A 22,388-nucleotide genomic window follows, 5' to 3' on the forward strand; every position below is an offset into this window, starting at 1 on the left:
CGTTCTCTCGTCAACATTTCTACAGTCCCCAACCATTTATTTGCATTGCGCGATGAATCTTAACAATAGAGATGCCTCGTAAAATACCAAAGATTATTTTAGCATTCGCCCAAAAAGTGTAGGATAATAAGTAAAAAATACATTGATATCTGATAAAAGTGTATTAATATCCATGAAATATGCATTGCTATTCAAATTTGTTTGAAATTATATGCGTATTATCCTTCGCTTAGTAGGCGAAGGTTAGCAAAAGTGAAATACCAAATAAACTACTTTCATTCTCACGTAAAGTGTGGAGTCCACACCCTTAATAACCCAGTATAAATCTATTCCCTTACAATTTTTACCAAGTATTCGTGACACTACAAACCAGTCCCAGGCCCAATGGCCCATTATTATACCACTTCAAGCCCAACATAAGCAGGGCCCATCGTCGCACCAATTCAAGCCCAATAGGCGCTTAAAGTCTTGACGCAACCTTATCAGCATCGCTGTCTTTTTCCTCGTCGAATCGGACGGCACTCACCAAATCCGCAAACACAGCCATCCGAATCTGACCGTACACGGGCCCATCCCACCTCCTCCCAACTAACTCCTCCCCCAGCCTCACCGCCGCCACAACCGTCTCCTCCGCCCCACCTTCCACCGCCTCAACCACCCCCATCCCCTCCGCCGCCGCCGCCGTCAACTTCGCTGCCCTCAACAACACCTCCCTCCTCGCCGCCGGCGACCCGATCTTGCTCCGTATCACCGCCACGAACCAGGCCGGGACAGGCAGCCCGATGTCCATCTCGCTCATGTACAGGAACCCCCGGTCCTTTCGCATCAGGACGTAGTCGTGGGAGAGGGCGAGGATGCAGCCGGCGGCGGCGGCGTGGCCGGTGACGGCGGCGATCGTGGGCACGGGGAGGGACATCAGGTCGGCGACAAGGGATCGGAGCTTGGAGGCCATGAGTTTGAGGCGGTGGTTGGTTTCGGCGGTTTTGGCCCAGGCGAGGTCGTAGCCATTGGAGAAGAATTTGCCGTGGGCGGTGGTGATGAGGGCGGATGAGGAGGAGGAGGATTCCGAGCGGACTCGGTGGAGGGCGGATTGGATGGAGTCGAGGAGCGGTGGGTTGAGGCGGTGCTCGTCGAGTCCGGTTAGGGTCAGGATGAAGATGCTGCCTCGCTTCTCTAACGTACACATTTCCGTCGTCGATGTTGTGGTCCGATCGGCGCCGTAGAAAGAAACAAGAAGAGGAGAGAGAATGGCAGTGTAGTCTCACTGTTCAAGCTCTCCCTCTCAAAGGGAGAAAATAATTCGAGGAGTGCTAGAAAAAAAGAAAATAAGCAAAGAATTGACTCTTAAAGTGTACATGATCGGCTCAAATTCAGTGTGCAGTGCATCTGAACCGTTCATGTACACTTTAAAGGTCAATTCTTTACTCATTTTTTTTTTACTTAGCATTTCTCAAATAATTCTGTTCCGTTTGTTCACAGCACAATCTTGCAGTGCCAAAGTTAACCTAGAATGATCTTCCATTATTTAGTTGAATTATTGAGTTGAAATTTCTGTTCAGAGTCCAGAGTCCGCCGTAAATAAGATGTTCACGGAAAGCGCGTAATCTTGTCCATCCATTTCAGCAATCAAGTTGAGATACGTTTTTAATCTTTGACTGATAATAAATATCTCTCACTGTTAATAATTTGTCTTTCAATCTAAATTGTTCAAAACATTTTTGTACAACTGAAATTAGATTGAAATTAGACTCCACTAACTTTATTCAAATAACTTTCGTAAATAATTATTTTCCCATCTTGTACATGTCCTTTCGAAAGATAGACAACATTATTAAAACAGTAGAGTGAGAGTCTCTTGGGGAAAGATAAGGCAGAGAGAGAGAGAGCCGGGGTGGGTTCCTCCCCACCCCATCCGCCGCCCCCTTCTGGCCCCCTCCCCCACCCTCTTCCTTTCTCCTCTCCACTCAATCTCCCTTCTCCGGTCTCTCTCTTTTCTTTCTCCTTCTCATCTCGCCGGGTTCAAGATTGTGATGTGGTTGAGATTCTCTCATTTGGGAGTTGAGATTTCCAATCATCCCCTCCATTTTTAGACTCAAGAGTCAGGTCTGAAATTCTAAATCTGATTTTTTTTGGAATCAGCGTTTCGGCGACGAAGACGGCATTTGCAGCAGCTTCTGCCTTCGATTTGCGGCGAGACGAGTTCGAGTTGGAGCGGTGGGTCATCCAGGCCTCTCAACTTCGATCTCTTCAACCCCTCCTCACGAGTGTGTTCGATAAATCTGGCTCCGGCGTCGTGGTTCTATGCAGATTTTTCCTTTTGTTTTATGTTGTTGTTTTTTCCTTTTTTTTTTTTTTTGTTAGTTTTTGTGTTTGGGACTGGTAGTGTCCCTTTTTATACTGTTTTGGTTTTAATATAACGCATTGAACTTGTTCGTTGAAAAATAAAACAATAGAGGGGAAGATCAAACCAATTTTTTACGTAGTCAAATTTCGTCAGCTAAATTTCGTCAGCTATATTGGCTTTGTTTGTTTTTCATTTTAATTTTTTTTAATTTTATAATCATTACCCTTTTTTTTAATTATATTATTTTATTTCTCTCATTATTTCTTTTATTTTTCTCTCTACTCATTACTTTTTTTTCGAATCATTACTTTATTTATCTCTTCATCACTACCAAAACTAAAATACCCAAAAATAAAAATCAAACAAAGCCATTGATTTTTGACCAACGTTGGCATAATTTTTTTTTTATAACGACATTGGCATAAATGTTAGGTGTCTTGTCTACAAGTTTGGAAAAATCTAAACTAAGGCTCCGTTTGTTTCGATGTAAAATATTTTTTTTAGAAAATAAATTTCAAATTTTTTATTTTTTGGTGTTTAATTAACATTTAAAAAATACTTTTAGAAATGAGACAAAATAGTGTAGAGGGAGAGGAGGCTTAAACGGTGAAGAGATCAAAGAATATAGGAATTAAACGTGGGTCAGGACCAGTGTTATGAATACCATTCGGTACCGGCCGGTACGTACCGGTTTGAAAGAAAAACGGTACTGTAACCCTTCAATACCGTTTCGGCTCCAATACCGGGCCTTACCGGACAATACCGGAAATACCGGCCGAGATGACATTACCGGAAATTTCGTCCGAAATCTTGCAAAACTGAGAGAAAAAAAAGAAAATACATAAATGGAGGGAAAAACAGAAAAAGAAGATCGGAGCAACATTCTCCGGCGTAATCTTGCAGCCAAGGTTGTAGATCTCGTTCCGGCGGTACGTACTAGTGAAAAAAATGGAAAAAACTGATGTGAATAGAGAATGGGCAGATCGGAAGTTTAGATCGGAACGGGAGAGAGAGAGAGACTGAGAGAGAGAGCCAGCTCAACAGATTTGTTTTCTTCGCAAGTTTACTGAAGCTTTAAAATTCTTCAATCTCAATGAGTCTTCCTAGTCAAAGACAAAGAGAGAGAGAGAGAGAGAAGAGGCATCTCAGATGTTGAAAAGTGAAAACAACGCACGCCGATTATTTTTCCCTCTACAAGGAATTGCGTTCGAAGTATTAGAAAACCAGTGGTTTTGGTTTTGAGCCCACCGTTTGGGAAAGCTTATTGATTAAACATAAATGTTAACTGATTTTTTTTAAAATTGTAATAGTCTAACAGGACTTTATGTAAGGGAAAAACAAGGTTATAATAAACAAAAATGATAGAGGTACAGAAATTTTGGGACCGAATCCGGACCGACGGCCGCCGGCGAGCCATCTCCGGCCACCGGACGGCCGATCCGAGCCGTCCAAAAATTTTAAAAAAAAAAACCGAGGGGCCCCACGCGGGAATCAACGTCATCCGAGGTGTGTAGGGTGCTTGATCGGAGCACCCCTTTTCGTATGTGTATATGTATATACGAAAAGGGGTGCTCCGATCAAGCACCCTACACACCTCGGATGACGTTGATTCCCGCGTAGGGGCCCCTCGGTTTTTTTTTTAGAATTTTTGGACGGCTCGGATCGGCCGTCCGGTGGCCGGAGATGGCTCGCCGGCGGCCGTCGGTCCGGATTCGGTCCCAAAATTTCTGTACCTGTAGTGTTACTCATAATAAATGTATATATATTTTTATATTTTTAATGATAAATTCGAAACGGTACCCGGTAACATACCGGTACCAGTACGTACCGTTCCGGTGACAAATCCGGTACCATGTCCGAAACGGTATTCAGAACATTGGTCAGGACTGACGATTGAGAAAATTGAGCAGTGAGAATTACAATAGAAGACAACGGATTCATTTTGAAAAATAACTTATTGAAGATTTAAAGGTAAGTCATTTTCATCTAATTAATAAAAAAATGTTTTACATGTAAAATAATATCTTCATTTTTTACACAATCAAATACCAAAAAATAGATAAAATATTTTACCAAAAAATATTTTACGTCCAAACAAATGGAGCCTAAACTTCTGTTACTGAGTCCCCAAGGAAAGAGGTCTTGTGGTTTGAATTGGATTCAAATTGAACGGCTGCCAGTGCCAGCTTTTGATCATTTTTGGACCAGAATTAACTCTTGCAAAAGTGCAAGTGGGTCGTAGGCCCAATTCCGTTTTCTCCTAAAATTTTATTTTTTTTAAAAGAATGTAATTTAAAATTTAAATATAATGAAAATAAAAAAATTTTTTTGCACCGTTTAAAAGATTTTAATGAGATCTATCAAATAAAATCCACATTGATAGAAAAATTATTTACATAAATACGTGATTTTTGAATTTAAAATTACCTTTTTTTTCAAAAAGAAAATTTTTCAAGAAGGGGCCGTAGCCCAGTGTAGGCATCTTATACTCTGATATGCTTGTTGCAGTTTCAAACCTCTCACACCCCGCCTCCAATCCTCTCAGTCGATAAGATTTTCTTGTCTTGTACATAAAAGAAGAAGAAGAAAAACAATCTTGCAATAGTTATGTTAGATATCTCACTATAATCTCGAATCTTGATGTTAGATTTCCATGTATCTTTGGAAGATCGTCTTGGGAAATATTTTCAAGAGAATTCCAATCTCATGAGTGAAACCATTTCAAAAAGAGTGTTGGTACGCCAACCTACAAAAAGGAGCCTCCACCATTTCGACTATAACTCGAAGATGTTTTGGTTAAGTAGGCATAAAGAAAATAACAAGAATTTGTCATAAGTCACATTTTTCAAATCCTAAGAAAATCAAGAATTTCAAATCTTAGGGTCACTAAAGGATTTGTTGACTCGTTAATTTTAGAGCCCCAAAATTAATATCTGGTTATTAATTTTATTTTATTTTGAAATGATTGTACATTCTTTTATAAAAGTCAACCCTTTTAAGCTTAGTTAATGATCAGAGCATCTGAAATGATTTCTCAAGCCAAAGTTATTTTTCCCGATTTGGTAGAAAGATATCTAAATATTACGTAAAAATTTAAATCCGAGAGAAAATTATCCGAATCGCTAATTTTCTTAAAACAGTTTTTGTGAACCCTTTGTTGGTAAGGGATTTTTTTAAATTCATAGAATGAAACTGACATTTTTTTTTTTTATAGGCAATGAAACTCACAAATTCACCTTACTAATCTTGAAAAGTTTATTTTTTTTATAAGAATTCATAAAAAATAATTTAAAAATTACTAGTTAGAATCACCTTTGTGAAACACAGGATAGACCCCTCAAAAAGTCTATATGCGATCTATGTTTTCTTTATCACTGCGCACATAGCATGGAAAAATCATATGAGACTGTGTTACAAATAACCATCGCATCAAATAAATGGATTGAGGATTGTGCTGCGCGGCTCGAATGCCGTCAATTCGGCAATTCAACGGTTTAAATCTCATCTTCATCCATGTTACATCTGAGTCGTTCATTGTTGAGATGAAATTTAAACAGTTGAATTGCCGAATGGACGGAGCATCCGAGCCGTGCAGAGCGGCTAAATAAATTCGCATGGCACTGTTGAACAAACACATGCATGTGCTCTTAACAAGTACTCCGTACTCCTCCACAAAGACCACTACGGCCCCGTTCCGGAAAGGAAAATAAGTTCTTATTTTTTAAGAAGACAATTTCAAGCTCAAAAATAATGTGTTTACGCAAATTATTTTCGTATCAATATGGATCTTGTTTGATAGATCTCATTGAGATCTTTAATACGGTGCAAAAAAAATTGAAAAATTATTTTTCATTTACATTATTTTTGAGTTTGAAAATGTGAAATAAGTATTTATTTTTTAAGAAGGTGTTCTGGAACGGGGCCACCACTGCTACGACGGAGGATACAAACTGCCATTCTCTCTCTCCTCTACTTCTTGTTGTTTCCTTCTTCGGCAGTGATGGAAATGTGTACGTTAGAGAAGCGGGGCAGTGTCTTCATCCTAACCCTAACTGGACTCAACGAGCACCGTTTCAACCCAGCCCTCCTCGACTCCATCCAAACCGCCCTCCACCGAGTCCGCTCAGAATCCTCCTCCTCAACCGCCCTCATCACCACCGCCCACGGCAAATTCTTCTCCAACGGCTACGACCTCGCCTGGGCCAAAACCGCCGACACCAACCACCGCCTCAAACTCATGGACTCCAAGCTCCGCTCCCTTATCGCCGACCTGATCTCCCTCCCCGTGCCCACGATCGCTACCGTCACCGGCCACGCCTCCGCCGCCGGCTTCATCCTCGCTCTTTCCCACGACTACGTCTTGATGCGCAAGGACCGAGGGTTTCTATACATGAGCGAGCTCGACATCGGACTGCCTATCGCCGCGTGGTTCGTGGCGGTGATACGGAGCAAGATCGGGTCGCCGACGGTGAGGAGGGAGGTGTTGTTGAGGGCGGCGAAGCTGACGGCGGAGAAGGCGGCGGAGTTGGGGGTGGTTGAGGCGGTGGAAGGTGGAGCGGAGGAGACGGTTGCGGCGGCGGTGAGGTTGGGGGAGGAGTTGGTTGGGCTGAGGTGGGATGGACACGCGTACGGTCAGATTCGGATGGCTGTGTTTGCGGATTTGCTGAGTGCCGTCAGATGTGACGAGGAAAATGACAGTCTCGCAGTTAAGGTTGCATCAAGACTTTAATAAAGCACATGTTGGGCTTGAATTGATAGGAATAACGGTCCTGGTCCATGTTTAAAAGTTGTGCTTCAAGTTGTTGTAACGAGTAAGATCTGGCTACGTTCTGCTCTCCGCTCCAATTTTTTCGCCTAATTTTGGGATTCCAATTTATTAAGAGTGGCTACGTTCTACTCTTCGTTTCAATATGTTCCCCTAATTTTGAGGAGTACTGCTATTTACACCGACCGGAGCATATCAACGGCCGCACGTGGTCATTTTCGGCCACCGGACTGCCGATCGGAGCCGTCCAAAATTTTTTTTAAAAAAAACCGAGGGGCCCGGCGCGGGAATCAACGGCATCCGATGTGTATATACATATATACTCGAAAAAAAGGGTGTTTAGATCAAGCACTCTACACACATCGGATGCCGTTGATTCCCGCATTAGGCCCCTCGGGTTTTTTTTTTTAAAAATTTGGACGGCTCGGATCGGCCGTCCGGTGGCCGGAGACGGTCGCGCGTGGCCGTCGGTACGGTTTCCCTACAAAAATGGTCGGTACATATAGGATTTCTGAATTTTGAGATCCCAATTTATTAAGGGTGGCCACGTTCTACTCTCCGTTCCAATTTGTTCACCTAATTTTGGGATCCCAATTTATTAAGGGAGTATAATAAGTACTATAAAAGGAGTTTGTGTTTTTAGAAATATCCTCATCATTTTAGAATTAAGTAAAATGCACTCTTTTCAAAAAAAAAAATTCCTTTAAAAGGGGAGGGCATAAATGAAAGTTTTAAGGGCATAAGTCCCAAATATTTTAGGACATGAAGAAGTCAAAAAGTAAACAAACAAACCAGGACGGAGGAAGTATTACTCCAAGTCTTGTGCCCCTATATTAAGGCTAAGTTCCACCAAGTTTTTGGGCCTTTTTATTGTTTTGTCCTTATATAATTCTTTTTTTCCATTTGTCAATTTTGCGCCTATATTTTGTGGATTATTGATTCGTCTCGTCGAGACGAATCGGAAAGGTAAAAAATTAGTATGACTTTTACCCAATTTTTTTTTGAGATATCCAAGATAAAGCTCAAAATGAGGCTTGTTAGACACAAAATTAACAAACGCAAAAAAAATTTGAATAAGGATAAAACAAGAAAAAAACCCAAAGCAGAACTCAACCTAAACAAGTGGAGAAAAAGATCAAACCAATTTTTTACATAGTCAAATTTGCACCAACTTTGGCATGTAGAGGTTTATTCAAGTTTGGAAAACTAGTGCTCTCTTGTTTGAAATGGATTCAAACTGAAGGCTGCAAGCTACAGAGTTGTATACTTCAGGACAGCCTGGATAGAATCTAGGCTTCGTACTCCCGGGGGAAAAAAAAATTTGGCCTGTATTTTTTATTTTTGTATTTTGTATTCAGTTTTTCGTCATATTTTTAAGACTAATCATTTGTCCCGACGTCATATGTTGGTGTAAATTTGACTAATCAACTTTGGCATGTGACGAAAAACAAATTTACACCAACTTTGGCATGTGATCAAAAAAGTATAACAATGTTGATTGAAGCTAGAAAAAGTTCATAGGGACAACAAAATATAAAATATACCAATTGTTTGGTGGCTTTTGATCACAATTTTTTATTTTTTAGATTCATTTTCATTGATTGGAAGAATGATTAATCCAAAAACATAAAGTGAATCTAGCAAAAATTCAGAAAAGATAAACATAAATTCAAAAAACAAAAAATACCAAACATTTTAAGGATAATGAGGCCTAGTAACTCTTGACCAATCCCAATCTCATAAATGAACTTCTCAAAAAGATTACTGCTACACCAACCTGCAAAAGGAGTGCCTCTATATCTGCATCCAAGCATTTCTAAAGAGACAAGAAAAACACCACTCTTCTTCAAAATCAATCAACTCACTCCACATTCAAATGTATCAGAACAACTCAAATAAGAAGTTCCAGCAACAAACCCTACCCATCCAGCTAATTAAAACCTACGAAGCCCACGATGGAGCATCGGCACGGAGGGGCATTGGTAACCTTGATGTCCCCTCCCACCACAGTTGTTGCAGATGACTATAGATACACAGTCACGGCTAATATGTCCCGGAAGCCCGCAATTACGACAAATCATGTCACGGAAAGGGCCACCTACCATTTCCATAGGTGGCAGGTGTGACTTGGGGCATTGGCGGGCCATGTGGCCGGATATGTTGCAGACGTTGCAAACCGGGTCATTCGGGCAGTCCCGGGCAAGGTGACCGGTTTTGCGGCAGTTGTTGCACGCCTTGTCATTGGTGCAATCTGCGGCCAGGTGGCCCGCCTTGTAACAGTTGTTGCAGAGCCTTACATCGTGAGAGGGAAGACTTGAGTTAGAGCAATCGCGAGCCAGGTGACCCATGTTTCCACACATGTGGCAGACTGGATCATTGTTGCATTCGTTCGCGAGATGACCTGGTTCCTTACAGTTCCAACACGTGGTTGTTGAGGTGCACTCAGAAGCAACGTGACTAAAAGGAAGACAAAGATATTGCAAATATGAGATATTGCAAATATGAGATCTTGCAACAGTGTGCCAACTAAGAAGCAAAGATACAGCAGGGGCACAGATATGACACGACAAGCTGATACGTTCTTTCTCTAAAACTAGGACACAGTTGAGTTGGGAATACATTTGGTTACAAATGTGCAAATATATAGCTAAACACGTATATGGATATAAATACACAAATTGACCATCAGTTTACATCCCAACTAATATGAAGAATCTCAACAGACATGATGCTCAAGAAAACCTTAAGAACTAGGACATGGAAACGGCTCGGAAATGCTACTTTGATAATGTTCCGTCCAATATTTTACATTATTTCACTCTTATTGAGATTTACATCGTGTAGTCTAATAGGAACACGGAGTAATAGTAGAACGTAGTACCCAGTTATCACCAGATCTTACTCTTGCAATGCTGCAAGCCAGCCATATAAATCTGATCCTCCTCAACCTACCTTTATTTATACACTAACGTACCTTTTGATTTCTCTACAAATTTTACGTGAAATTGAAATATGATTACTCTTAACGAGTATGGTTTTCAAATTGTATAAGATAGTGATACATTGAATTCCCCAGTTTTGACAATCACATGCTAGCAAGTGTTTAAGATGTGTCAATTACGTACTAATTTCTTATGCATAGGCACCCAAGACGTCTCCGACACATTGAAAAAAGAGTGTCAGACATGTATCCAAATAAAGCAATGTTTCTAGGTTATGGACCAGAAAAAACAGTATCGGACACGTGTCCAAGAAGTGTCAGTGTCCGACACAGAAACGTCACCTTCAATTCGTGCTTCTTAGTTTGAGTGAAACAATGGGTTATTCAAGGGACAGGCTAATCAGTTTCTATAAGGAACGACTAGAGCCATTCTTAAGGCCTTGGAATTTTTACGGGGCATTACCTCCATTGAAATGAAGCAGTTTTCCTGGTAATGGGCACCAGGAGAACCTTGCAACAACCTAAACACATAATCTGAACACCAGTAAATCTCCAAATTGATTTTCAGGCTACTTATCTAACCTAGAATCAAACTATTAAAAAGCAGAGGTCATATTTACTCTTGAAGCTCGGAATTCATCCCAGTAGTCTACCAATTTTCAGAAAAAGGAAGCTGGAAAAAAAAAGAGGATAAGAACAAAGCAGCATGAGTCATTGCAACACAAATCTAATATTAGGAGTATGCTTTCCCATAAGCGAGAGAACATAACAACATTAAGAATGAAAAGATATTCATCTCACCCAGGGAGTCCACAGTTATTGCACACAGTCACATTGGGACAATCTCTGCCAAAATGCCCAGGTCGTTTACAGTTATTACACAGGTAATCTTGCCTGAAAAATAACAGATGGTTATGTGGTAAAATTCAAACCGGTTATGTGGTAAAATTCAAACCCAATGATAACATGAAGGCAGGAATTCTTAAATTCTCACAAAGTACTAGTAAACAAACTGGACAAAGCAACAAGAAAACAAATAAGTAGCTACAATTTTGAATATCAACAGTAAAGCTTTCCTTTTTGATGCTTGGGTTGCAGCATCCGTGTTAGAGTAAATACGACTGATAACCACAGAAGCATATAATGAGTCAAAATTGACATCAAAATTGGGCAACTCAACTGAGGAATTCATCAGATCATAACCACAGAAGCATATAATGAGTCATAATGCCACACATGTTTTCTGATACAGTATAACGCAAGTGACGACAGGCTTCCTTCCAGATCATACCATACAGACGTCCAGAGGCAAAAATATCAAAACTACACAGGAGAACAGGGTTCTGTGCAGACAGTGCAGGACTTGGGGAGTTCCTTTCCCAAGATTGAGGTCTTCTGCTGTAGTAGTGTAATTGTGGTTTCTATTCTTTTTGTTGATAGGTGCCTGGTTGTATAGTTTTTATTTTTCTGCTTTGGTGACTCCTGGACTTGTGTCTTAGGGAGTTGGCTGAGATAGTTTTGGTTTTGAGTCCTGAATGGACATTGATGTATCTTGCTTGGAGTATAAATGAAAGAGTATGAGAAAAGAGAGAGATCATGGAACAGATAGGTTATATCGACCTTTCCAAATTTGTTGTTCTGAAAAATGCATGACAAAACAATATAACAGGCAGCAGATAGGTGAAATCTGAAGATCGCGGCTCCCTCTATTCTGCTGCATAAAACAAATAAACAAATTCATGAAACCAAGATAAGACAGGAAAGACAGGTTAATCTGAAGGTCTTCTCTTAGATGAACTGCCGTCAATTTAACCATGATCTTGTGTGTTGACAACACTTCTTGGATACTTGTTTTTACCTTGTTTTTTGTTTTGGCACTTTTCAAGCAAATTTTCCTTACTTAGCTCCCCTTATCAGATCAAATAAGGATGTAAATGTCAATTGGATGTCATAGTTTCCAAATGGCGCTAGATGAAAAGGTAAGGACTTGTGGGGCTCTCTCCCCTTGAAGTGTGTTTTCGTGGATAATGAGGTTGCAAAGGAGAAGGAGGAATGACCTTGAATTTTGATGTACCTCTCTCAGGTGTTTGGTGCTGAATGTCATTGATTTCGATGACACTTGGCAAGTTGCAATTCAAGAGAAGCAAAGCATAAAATGAGTTATTATACTGCCAGCCATAAGGATTATGCTCATGGTTCATCCTCCATCTTCTTTGCTTTCGGAACAAGGAGAAGTTAACTTTGAAAGGATGTGGAGATGTGATATGTCAGGACATCCTTTTGAATGTCAAAACAAAGACAGTAACTACATGGCCCTGATTTCAACTGATTTTATTTTTCAAAGCTTTTTCAGCCATCAATTAAAGAATGACAGCAGAGACAATGGTCTTTACCATGAACCTATAAGAAAGTAGTTTCCTTGGCAGACTAACCAGATACAGGTTCAGCTGAGACAACTAGACAAGTCTGCACTACCAAATCAATAGTCGCAAGACACTAAAAAACCAAACCTAGAAAAAACTAATGAAAGATCTTAGCGAGATATGTGAAGAAGCCACATGTAAATAGACAAACAATATCATGTAATAGTCCATGACCAGAGCACTAACAAAAGCACAACTACACAAGAAAACTATAATGTTTTCTTCAAGGAAGACCACAATGCTAAATCGCTAATAAACAGATTACAACTGTTTATTTTTCCAAAAATTACAAACATACATACCGGTACATGCGGCGATCCCTTTGATAAGGTGCATCACGGAATGATGCACGTTCACTGCTCCGATACCTCTTGGCTCGCGAAGGACTTCTACTTCTATCGAGACTCATATTTGAGAATGCTGTGTAAATTTTCAAAACAAGATAAGAACCTAAACAAAGATCTGCCTAACTACTTGAAGCGACCCACCAACGCCAAAGAATCCCCTCCCTGCTAACATAACCACAAAACCCAATCACCAACCCTAGTTCCAAATGATCTTTAAACCATAGAGAGTGAGAGAGAGACAGCAGAAATCCATTCCGTCACAGATCCAATATTGTCGACCTAAGAAAATTCACAGTTAGTTTACTGCCACGAGGTCAGAACCCAAACTCCAACTACAAAAACAGTATCAGTATATGTCAATCCTCTAAAAAAAAAATACTCCGTACTTGGACAACCAAGTTTCTAAATTTGTAGAATCAATGAATCATCATATTAAAGGCTATGACTCCCTTGATTTTTATGGACCAAAAAACCTGCTCACATTACACGTACTCCTATAACCTTAACATGGAAAATAAACATGTACATGTATCCTAAGGCGTAATGGATTTGTCTAATAGAAACAGATCTATATTATTGTTTTGCATAACTTTGCAAAAGTTAGTGTTAGCTAGATGTGTAAATTTATCTTATTGTAGACTCTGGAAGCTATAGAAGCATAGGAGAATCAAATCTGTTTCTAGAGTGTGATCATTGACCAATTACTACAAGCGATCCATATGGCAATTTATCTCCATGCAATCAATGTTTTTATCTCCTGGTTGGAAACAACCCTTTGTGTAGAAACTGCAGTTTCAATACAGTTAGGGAAACTGAATCAGAAGTACTGCAAAGGAGACATTGTGGATCAAGAGTCCTTGTATTGGGTCTATCATGCCGTATTTTCATTTTCAGGCTATACAAAGCTTCGTTTCAAGTTGCGAACAACTGAAAACTACAACACTTTAAATTGCTTTAAAATAGTATCACACACGGACAGCGGTTCAGCTCTCTAATTAACCAGAACAAACCAGGTATACAACATAACCAAGAGTTTTTTTTTTCTTCGGTCTCAGTGCCTGCAAGTATTTCCATGGCTTCCCTACCATGTTCTTATATTGTTCTCATTGTGCTAAAAAAAAAAAAAAAAAACTTCCAAAATTTATTCCCAGCTAAATCTAGTAGAACCTCAACTCTAACACTTTATAGGAAACAAAATTAGCCACAATTGCTATTTCCATTTTTATTCCCAAACAACAACCCAGAAAATAAAATTCTATTAGAACAAACTCAAATGGTCGTCACATGAAGCCTCAACTGCTATTTTCTCCAACATTCTCAAAAACAACGAATTACAAAGACATATTATGATTTATGTATAATCCTTATAGTACACAATTCTTGAACAATCGCCAGCTACCATTGAAACCCTAAAATGTCTTTCCTCCCAAATTGCAAAACACAAATAGATAGATAAATGGAGAGAGAAAACGAGAGTATCATGAAACAGCGAATCGAGATATACATACATATATATGTATAAGTATATACGTATGAATCTCGAAGAAATCGACCAAAATACGAAAACACATCACATGCAAATTATACGGAGAGAGAGAGAGAGAGAGAGAGAGAGAGAGAGAGAGAAAGGAAACCTGGGTAAAGGGACACTCCTCATCGAACAATGGAAACGGAAAAAACATAACCCACTGGTTTTGCAACTTGGCAATGTCCGGTTCAACGTCGGACTCCGGTTCAATCGCATCCTTCTTTTCAAAATTATCCCTCCGTCCTTGAATAAATGTCCGGATCGCAAACCTATATTTCTAAAAAGATGTATTTAACTCGCTAAAAAAATCAGATTCTTTCACAAATCAATAGATATTAATGAGTTCTTTCAATCTGTGAAAAAAAGTTTGAGTTCTTTAACGAAAAAATTACTCCACGTTTTTTAAGGTCTAGGTTTGCGAGCCAGATATTTATTTAGGAACGGAAGGGCATCATTGTCTTATTATATACTTTTAAGTAAATATTTTTCGGTCAACATGCACCACAAAAACATTTAATAAGAGTTAAAAAAAATCCTTAGATTTTTTCTTTTCTTTTTTCCATTTTTGTGAACTTCACAATCGGATTTTTTCTTTTCTTTTTTCCATTTTTGTGAACTTCACAATCACATGGTATGTAGGGAAGATAGAATGAAGTGAAAGAATTAAAATTTTCTGTGTTCTTGTTGTGCTACAAAAAGAGGAGCAAAAAATATGTAAGTATAAGTTAAAGAGAGATGGTCCTGGTAGGTCATTGACGTAGATTAGTGCAAGCCAAGGAACTGCGTGTAACTGTAGTGCACAATCTGAGCTGTCCATCTTGGTTATTAATGGATTAGATTTCATTTTTTCGGGGGACGACTCAAATCTGCAAGAACCCGAGATCAAATTTAGATATTGTTTGTCGAGATGGATGGCTCGGCTAGCGCACTACACCTATATAGTTAGGCCTGGCCCTAGGTATGTCAATCATTTTTCAAATAGGTTGATGTAGTGCGGCAGTAAGATGTACTCGTTTTACGCGACAACGCGGGTTCGAATCCCAGGTGCTTCAACTTTTTAACACGAACACCTTTTGAACGTGTACAAAAAATAGTTTAGAACTGATGTCGCTAAGGTTCGAACTTGCAACCAAAGTTGTAATGAGGTGTGATAAGTGGATTGCCATTGCGCTACTCAATTCAGAAACTCCTATGTATGAAACAATGAGAGGTCCCATTTTCAAATCTCGCTTAGGAGCTTGTAAATCTCAAGCACCCCTAATCTACATGCATTCACTATCCATGTTGTCAAAAATCAACTTGTTCAGTTCACAACAGGCCAAGCCTTAAACCCCCAAGACTGATCAGATTGACGTGTCAATTCTACAACCAGAACTTAATTTATTTTTCTCCTTCACCATGAGGGTGGAACCAGCAGACACAAGCAATATAACCAAGTAGTGATTTTATCGGCTACTACACATCCGATTCGCTACATTTGAGTTCAAACGGTACATAACAAAGACTGCAAAGAGTATGTAATGCTCATCAACTCTTTTACATGAACTCTTTGCAATGGACGAAGCACCCATGCGAGACGCTCAAAACAATTGGATAAAAGTAAGAGATGTCATCGGCATTCTCAATTGAACATTCACTTGCAATACATGATACGTATCTAGAATGAGTATAGTAAGAAACATGGATAATTTGCTGCTTCGTCATGTCCTATCCATAAGAAATGATGAATCCAACACTTTGCAAAAGCCTTACAAGTCATCCTAGACAATCTTCCCCCACGTACTCGGATGACCAAATGTAAACAGGCAAGTATTAGACCGGGATATGGTTTTCTAGCCTATAGAACTTTGGGGAGGCGACGAGTTTCACCTTGATAATCCCCCACAGTTGGCCACAGAGTTGCAGGGACTCTGGTTCTTCTCCATATCTAGCTGGACATGATTCTCAGCAGAGGGCGCCTTCAGCTAAGCAGAAATGAGGCTGACTAAAAGTCTTGAGAGAGAGAGAAGTTCCTCTTGATGACCAATGAAGACATGAATTGGATCACCAGCCCATAAGTGTTCTTCTCACTCTGTCCACAATCTCTGTTCTAGCTTGACTACTTGCTAAAGGAAATTCGCGGCTTTCACCCAAAAGGAATCTGTACACTTCCCACTCACGATCTGAGGTTAAATGCCTTCTGATTTCAGCCTTCAGACCAACAGAAAAAGAGATTTTATTCACACAAGAATCATCACAGAAAGAGATAGGAAGACATTTTTTTGCGAACGTACCGAAAAGACACATATCCCAAGCATCTTTAGAGTGAAAGTAACATCATAGAAAACACGTGGCCTTCCTTTTCCAGATAACTCAACCTGATTAGCAACGAAGAGTTCAGCATCTGGGCCGCGGTTGGCAATGGTAACTCGCATCGGACGAAGCATCGCCTCCTTCAAACGAGAACACAGAGCAATCTGACTGTCCGGCTCTACGATCTTTTTCCCATCTGCTTTCTGGATTAATAGATCCACATTCCTGCTGCCTTCCACACTGGGTGATATTCTTCCGTATGCAATCTAAATGAAGAACAACCGCACACTATGAATACGTATCCTAACATTTGCAAGCACATTGTTATATGCACGGTTTATCACGTTAGTAAAACAAAAGAAGATGTGCAGCAAGAATTACAAGGGAAATTCAAGCAAGTTGGAGAAGTGATACAATCTTACTGAAATAGTAACCTCATTAACCAAATTATCCACATAGTTCAACAACTAATTTTTTTTGATAAGTACATAGTTCAACAACTATTGAAATAGTTTATCCTACGTTACCTTAGATGAATGTGGTAGGCCACATGCCCTAAACCACTACAGTATGTAGGGGAAAGCTCTTAAGATTACACTAATAGAATTTGCCTCTTTCAAACATATCCTAGGAGCATTGTCATCATCTTTTGGGTGTACATTTAACCTATTGGCTAGGCAAAACTCCGAACTTTGTTGTAGCTCATTAAATTTGATTTTCATCTAAGATCACGGTAAGGGAATAAATAGGAGCCGAGCAAAAAAATACGTGGGAACTATATAAGAAAACTTCTGGGAGTTGATTTGGATTGCTAAATTTTTGGGAGTATAGGGATGGAGGTTTATAATGTCTTGGAAGGTGCATTTCCAAAACATAAATTGTCTGCTAATAGCATTTTCTGGTCACGCAGCCTTCAACAAAGTACACTGGAAAGGGGAGTACAAGGGATCTGAATAAAAATGTTCCTCTCACAAAAACTTGACTAAGAGCGAAAAAAGAGCACTTTGCACAGTTAATTGTACTTTGGTATGGCTGACAGGATTCAGCTGTTTACGAAAAAAATTCATGATCACATACCTGAATATTGAAGTCCTTCGAAGTCCTCAAAATGTCATACACAACACTCTTTTGATCAACACATTGTATTTGAAGCAACGTATGAGCTGGGCTCAGAAAATCATCGAATGTAATAGCCCCCAGATTTACTTTTTCCATGTCAGGGCTTAGTGTTTGCAAACTTGCTTCCTTCCTCGACAGGTTATGACTGAATAATTCTTCAGCAACTGCTTCTGAAAGAGGCGAAAAATCTAGCTGACTTACAGATTCAGGCCCTGCAAGCTGAAGTTCACAGCTGATGCAATACTCCCCCAAGACAACGCCAAGATGTTTACATGCTTCCTCTCGTCTCTTTGTGGTATGTAATAGGTCCCTGAAATTAAATATTATCACATTAAAAACGAACAAATCACTTCTACATAACCAACAATTCGAGAAATACTGCAACATGTAGTGTGTATTCTTGGGAACATGTTCAGTTCTCAATCAGGCAAAAAACGTATTCAGAAAAATAGAGTACATGATTCACGAAGTAAAGTTGTCCATTACTAAGGTGTTTGAAAACCAATAACGAAAAAAACTTGAGACATTTAATTTTACGTAAAGTACGTCACTTTATGATCAAAATGAACAAATTATTTTTTCACACTACACATGATATGTAGATTTTTGAGGTATTCATTTTTACAACCAGATGAACGTTCTATATACTTCGTACATGGGCAATAGTCTGAACACACGCCTAATTCAAAAGAATTTCAGACAACTAAATGGATACTAAACCATACCAACCCAATCAAAACAGAACTAACTCTAAGAATTATGTCACAACTACGCCAACGCAAAGTGATTTAGTTTTGATGAAGAAAAATGGGTTTCATACTCAAGAAAAGAAAATAAGCGTAAATGATTGCATACAGGAAAACTCACGTGTTATCTGTGATGAAGAAGAGATTCAAGAGCTTGCCATCTGGCGTTGTCATCACTTTCACTCTTTCAATAGAAAGCTCAAGCTGACAGAGGGCTTTAGTAACATCTGCAGAGAATCATGTGCATATCAGGTACTATGGAGGACTTCATAAGGCAGATGAACAAGAACTACCAACAACTTATACTTGCCCCTCAAGTGTGGCTCCCATAGTGGGAGACGTGGTTTCTCTCTCAAGTTCGGGTAATGGTGTGAAAGAGGTACTTGTGAAAGATCCATCCTCCAAGAAAAGGGAGGCCGAGGCCCCTCCAACAAAGGTGGGGGGAGAAGGTGGCAAACGGTAGGAGGAGTCACTCTACATCATCTGAAGATGATGATCCTGAGCTAGCTCCGCGTTGATCCACTCATCTCTGAAGGCCTCCAAAGACCCTTTGAAATGGTGATCTTATTGGGCCATGGAAGACCCCAGCTGTAAGGGGTAAGAACCTCAAGAAGCTCGTATAGGAAATCAAATATCTTAAGCCTGCTAGAGAGAAAGCTAACATATCTACTAAGCATAAGAAGTCCGGCAGAAAGAAGTAGAATTCCATCTTCTCGGGTTGGTTTTCCTTGCCTTACTCACCTAACCTCTCAGATTGTGGGAGAACTTGCTCTTTTTTAATGCTAGGCTAGTAAGGTGTTCGCTTGTATTGGTTTGCTTTACCATCATCTTGTTCGCCTCTTGAGGCGTGTATCGAATCTCATTGAATCTTCTTGCTTTTCGTTAATATACAACCAAATAATCTTAGAAATAACTTCTTCTTACCATGTAACAACCCTTTCCGGTCGAGGCAAAAAACCTTCAACATGTACAACAAAGGAGGGGAACCACTGGACTTCTGGTTGAAGTAAGATGACATCAAAAATGAAGGGCAAGCAGACAGCAGGCGTTTTTTCAAGCTCTCCCAATCAACTGTCATTGAGCTTGTTTGTGGAACGGTCCACAGTACCATATAACACCAGTAACCATCGGTACAAAAATCTGCATTCAAAATTTATTTTTTCTACAAAAAACTGTTTCCAATGAAAATTCGAAACAAAGAGAGTCCAAAACCAGCATCAATGAACAATTTGCAGTTAACCTCTAAAAGATTTCAATTCCTATTCCACCTCTGGATAAATTCTTCTTCTCCATTGACTTCTATAAGAAAAAACTTTGTATCTTGATATCATTACCGAATTAAAATATTCTTCAACTTCGACTGACACAAATGTCAAATTTTTACATAATTTTTTGTATGACACGACGAAAAAGACCCCATTGACGAAAAGCCAGTGCGGGAAAAGTAAAGTTGGAAGTGAGAAACAACTAAAACATCCGGTGAACTGAATACAGTGTAGTCTCTGCAGGTGTACTATTTCTATTAAGTTTCACATCACATTAGGCCAATTCGGCTGTTGCCGGTCCAGATTCATATCATTCACCACCACAATCCTGATTCACATTCTGTTAAACTCTTAACCAATTGAACTATGGGTGCACCATTTGGTGTACATCACCACATTGTGAGGGACTCAGTTCGGGGTTCTATACTAATGATTGGAGCCACTCAAAATGGGTAAATTATGTTTTAAAGACTTCCTGCAAAAATACAAACAAATTCAGCTCATCCAGATATCGACAAGAGTTTGATCGATTTTCGTCCCTGAATTTGCCGGGACAAAAACTGAATGAATCGATCAAGTCCCTACCGATATCAGTATAAACTGATCTTACAGTGACCCTTAAAATAATATTTTAGAAGTATTTTACGGCTCGAATTATTAGTATGAGAAATGTGTCACACCCAATTTGGTGTAGACCCCAAAGGGTGTACCCATAGTTGGGAGTATAGCAATTGTTTAGATTGAGAGTCTTTGAGAGATGGTAACCGACCTCCTATGGTAATGCAGAGTCCGAAATCCAATACGATTCGGCAGACGTCGCACCCGAGTCCGACCTTATCCGGGCAATTGACGGTGATGACCCACGGATCCCCGGGTTCCTTCCCTTGCTTGATAAGCACGAGATCTTCCCAAGCACTGGCCATTTCCCCAATCCACAGAGAGAGTGAGAATCTCTCCGGTGTCGGACGGCTCAATTCTCCGACTGGTTCCCCGGTGAGAATTACCTCGTACTCCCACACACAGCCCCATTATATAGCACTCCCAGTGGATTGGGAGGGCCCCATTGATCTGTGTAGTCCAGGAAATCTCCATTGGAGGCTGGGAAACAAAGCAAGAGTTGAGACAAAAAAGCTAGGTTCAGCTAATTGGACACCCTTTTCGGCAATAAATCCGAATGGGTTAGGAGATTGAATGTGAATCAGGATTTTGGTGGTGAATGATAGTATGAATCTGAACCGGCAACAGCCGAATTGGCCTAATGTGATGTGAAACTTGATAGAAATAGTACACCTGCAATGACGACACTGTATTCGGTTCCCCGGATATGTTTAGGTGTCCATTCACTTCCAACTAATTACTGCCAAATTTTTTTGAGAATAAATTTTACACGGACCCTCGGTGTATAGGGCGCGGGGGACTGCTGTCCCAATTTTGGGGTCTACTCCGATTTCGCTTTGATGATCTGAATCGTTCACTTTGTAGAGCTCGTCGAGTAGAACAACTATGCAAAAAATGAGCTTAATTGGATATCATTAAGTACCTGATCGGAGCCCATATAACTCTCAGTCCATGGGTTACAGTGGATTTGATCCAGTGTTTTGGATCCATTCTTTTTAAGATAAAAAGGTTCCTATCAAGTATTTAATGATATCCAATTAAGCTGATTTTTTGTATAGTTGTTCTACTCAGCGAGCTCTACAAAATGAACGATTCAGATCATTGGAGCAAGACCGGGGTGGGCCCCAAAATGGGGTGTAGCATAAATTAATTACTCTAATTTTTAATCCGTTTGAATCGGTGCGAAAATTTGATCATATTATTCTAAAGAAACATAATTAATTTTATCTTTACGGCTCTCATAATAAGATCTTCGTACCAATTCAAACGGATTAAAAATTAGAGTGCATAATTTTTTAGATTATTTATTTATTTAAAAATATGGTTAAAAAGTTAAGTGTTCCAATTTTCAATTTGTTTGAACCGGTGCAAAGATCTTGTTATTCTGATCATATTATTCTAAAGTTCTAAAGTGTCATAGTTAAATTTTGTCTTTATGACTCTTATAATCAAGTTTCAGTTCTATAGGATCCTAAATGAAAAAAAAATTGCCGTTTGTCTTTACTCAAAGCTGCAAAAGCTGAGCTGTCTTCATGTAATTGGTTTGGCGGATCCTCCCGTATACACGGAAGGTCCGTGTAAAATTTATTCTCAATTTTTTTAGAGGGTTCTATGAAGTCGTTTACGGAGCTGAATTGCGACCATTCAAGAGTATTTTTGATGGTCTAAATGTTAATGAGACTTTTTGTAGAAGATTTCTTCTCTGGAAAAGTTTTCTTTAAATTCAAACAGTCCAATGCCAAAATGGACAGCCGAAATCGCACGGTTCGGTGAACAACCTGTTTATAACGGCTCTGTAAATAAGTCTACCTCTTTCCTGAAATGGCATTTTCTCTTTTTTCTTCTTTCTTATCGTCTTTATATGATTTTTTTTACAGTATATACTTTTGATCTACATTTCATATTTTTTTATTTTTCTCATCAAAATAAGGTATAAAAATTTCACACAAATCTAGCAAAACTTAAAAAAAAAAAAACTGTGTCAAAAAGATTAGAAAAGG

General features: G+C 39.5%; 4 protein-coding genes across 9 annotated transcripts; 1 reads left to right on the forward strand and 3 right to left on the reverse strand.

The window, feature by feature from the left end:
• Positions 1-142: 142 nt before the first annotated feature.
• On the reverse strand, positions 143-1,518 carry LOC131301554 (enoyl-CoA delta isomerase 1, peroxisomal-like). Its single transcript, XM_058327918.1, has one exon. It carries the CDS (start codon positions 1,184-1,186, stop codon positions 461-463), a length of 726 nt encoding a protein of 241 aa, XP_058183901.1. The 5' UTR covers positions 1,187-1,518; the 3' UTR covers positions 143-460.
• A 4,759-nt stretch (positions 1,519-6,277) lies between these two features.
• On the forward strand, positions 6,278-7,253 carry LOC131300745 (enoyl-CoA delta isomerase 1, peroxisomal-like). Its single transcript, XM_058326718.1, has one exon. The coding sequence runs from the start codon at positions 6,345-6,347 to the stop codon at positions 7,071-7,073; it is 729 nt and encodes a 242-aa protein (XP_058182701.1). The 5' UTR covers positions 6,278-6,344; the 3' UTR covers positions 7,074-7,253.
• A 1,577-nt stretch (positions 7,254-8,830) lies between these two features.
• LOC131300906 (uncharacterized) lies at positions 8,831-14,581 on the reverse strand. 4 transcript variants are annotated; one of them, XM_058326927.1, is made up of 5 exons: positions 14,455-14,493; positions 13,016-13,099; positions 12,776-12,895; positions 10,852-10,944; positions 8,831-9,566 (listed from the first exon to the last, which is right to left on the reverse strand). In XM_058326927.1, exons 3-5 carry the CDS (start codon positions 12,880-12,882, stop codon positions 9,044-9,046), a joined length of 723 nt encoding a protein of 240 aa, XP_058182910.1. In that variant the 5' UTR covers positions 12,883-12,895; positions 13,016-13,099; positions 14,455-14,493; the 3' UTR covers positions 8,831-9,043. The 4 variants fall into 4 exon arrangements, with proteins under 4 accessions (XP_058182910.1, XP_058182909.1, XP_058182912.1 ...); XM_058326926.1 differs by lacking the exon at positions 13,016-13,099 and having other exon boundaries at positions 12,776-12,893; positions 14,455-14,581; XM_058326929.1 differs by lacking the exons at positions 12,776-12,895; positions 13,016-13,099 and having other exon boundaries at positions 14,455-14,513.
• Positions 14,582-15,777: 1,196 nt separating this feature from the next.
• LOC131301543 (ACT domain-containing protein ACR9-like) lies at positions 15,778-21,064 on the reverse strand. 3 transcript variants are annotated; one of them, XM_058327901.1, is made up of 6 exons: positions 20,540-21,064; positions 19,430-19,645; positions 18,627-18,732; positions 17,718-18,069; positions 16,622-16,906; positions 15,778-16,538 (listed from the first exon to the last, which is right to left on the reverse strand). In XM_058327901.1, exons 1-6 carry the CDS (start codon positions 20,691-20,693, stop codon positions 16,392-16,394), a joined length of 1,260 nt encoding a protein of 419 aa, XP_058183884.1. In that variant the 5' UTR covers positions 20,694-21,064; the 3' UTR covers positions 15,778-16,391. The 3 variants fall into 3 exon arrangements, with proteins under 3 accessions (XP_058183884.1, XP_058183885.1, XP_058183886.1); XM_058327902.1 differs by having other exon boundaries at positions 16,706-16,906; positions 20,540-21,012; XM_058327903.1 differs by lacking the exon at positions 20,540-21,064 and adding an exon at positions 19,746-20,466.
• Positions 21,065-22,388: the final 1,324 nt, after the last annotated feature.

Source organism: Rhododendron vialii, chromosome 9a (assembly GCF_030253575.1).
Source record: "Rhododendron vialii isolate Sample 1 chromosome 9a, ASM3025357v1".
NCBI lineage: Eukaryota > Viridiplantae > Streptophyta > Magnoliopsida > Ericales > Ericaceae > Rhododendron > Rhododendron vialii.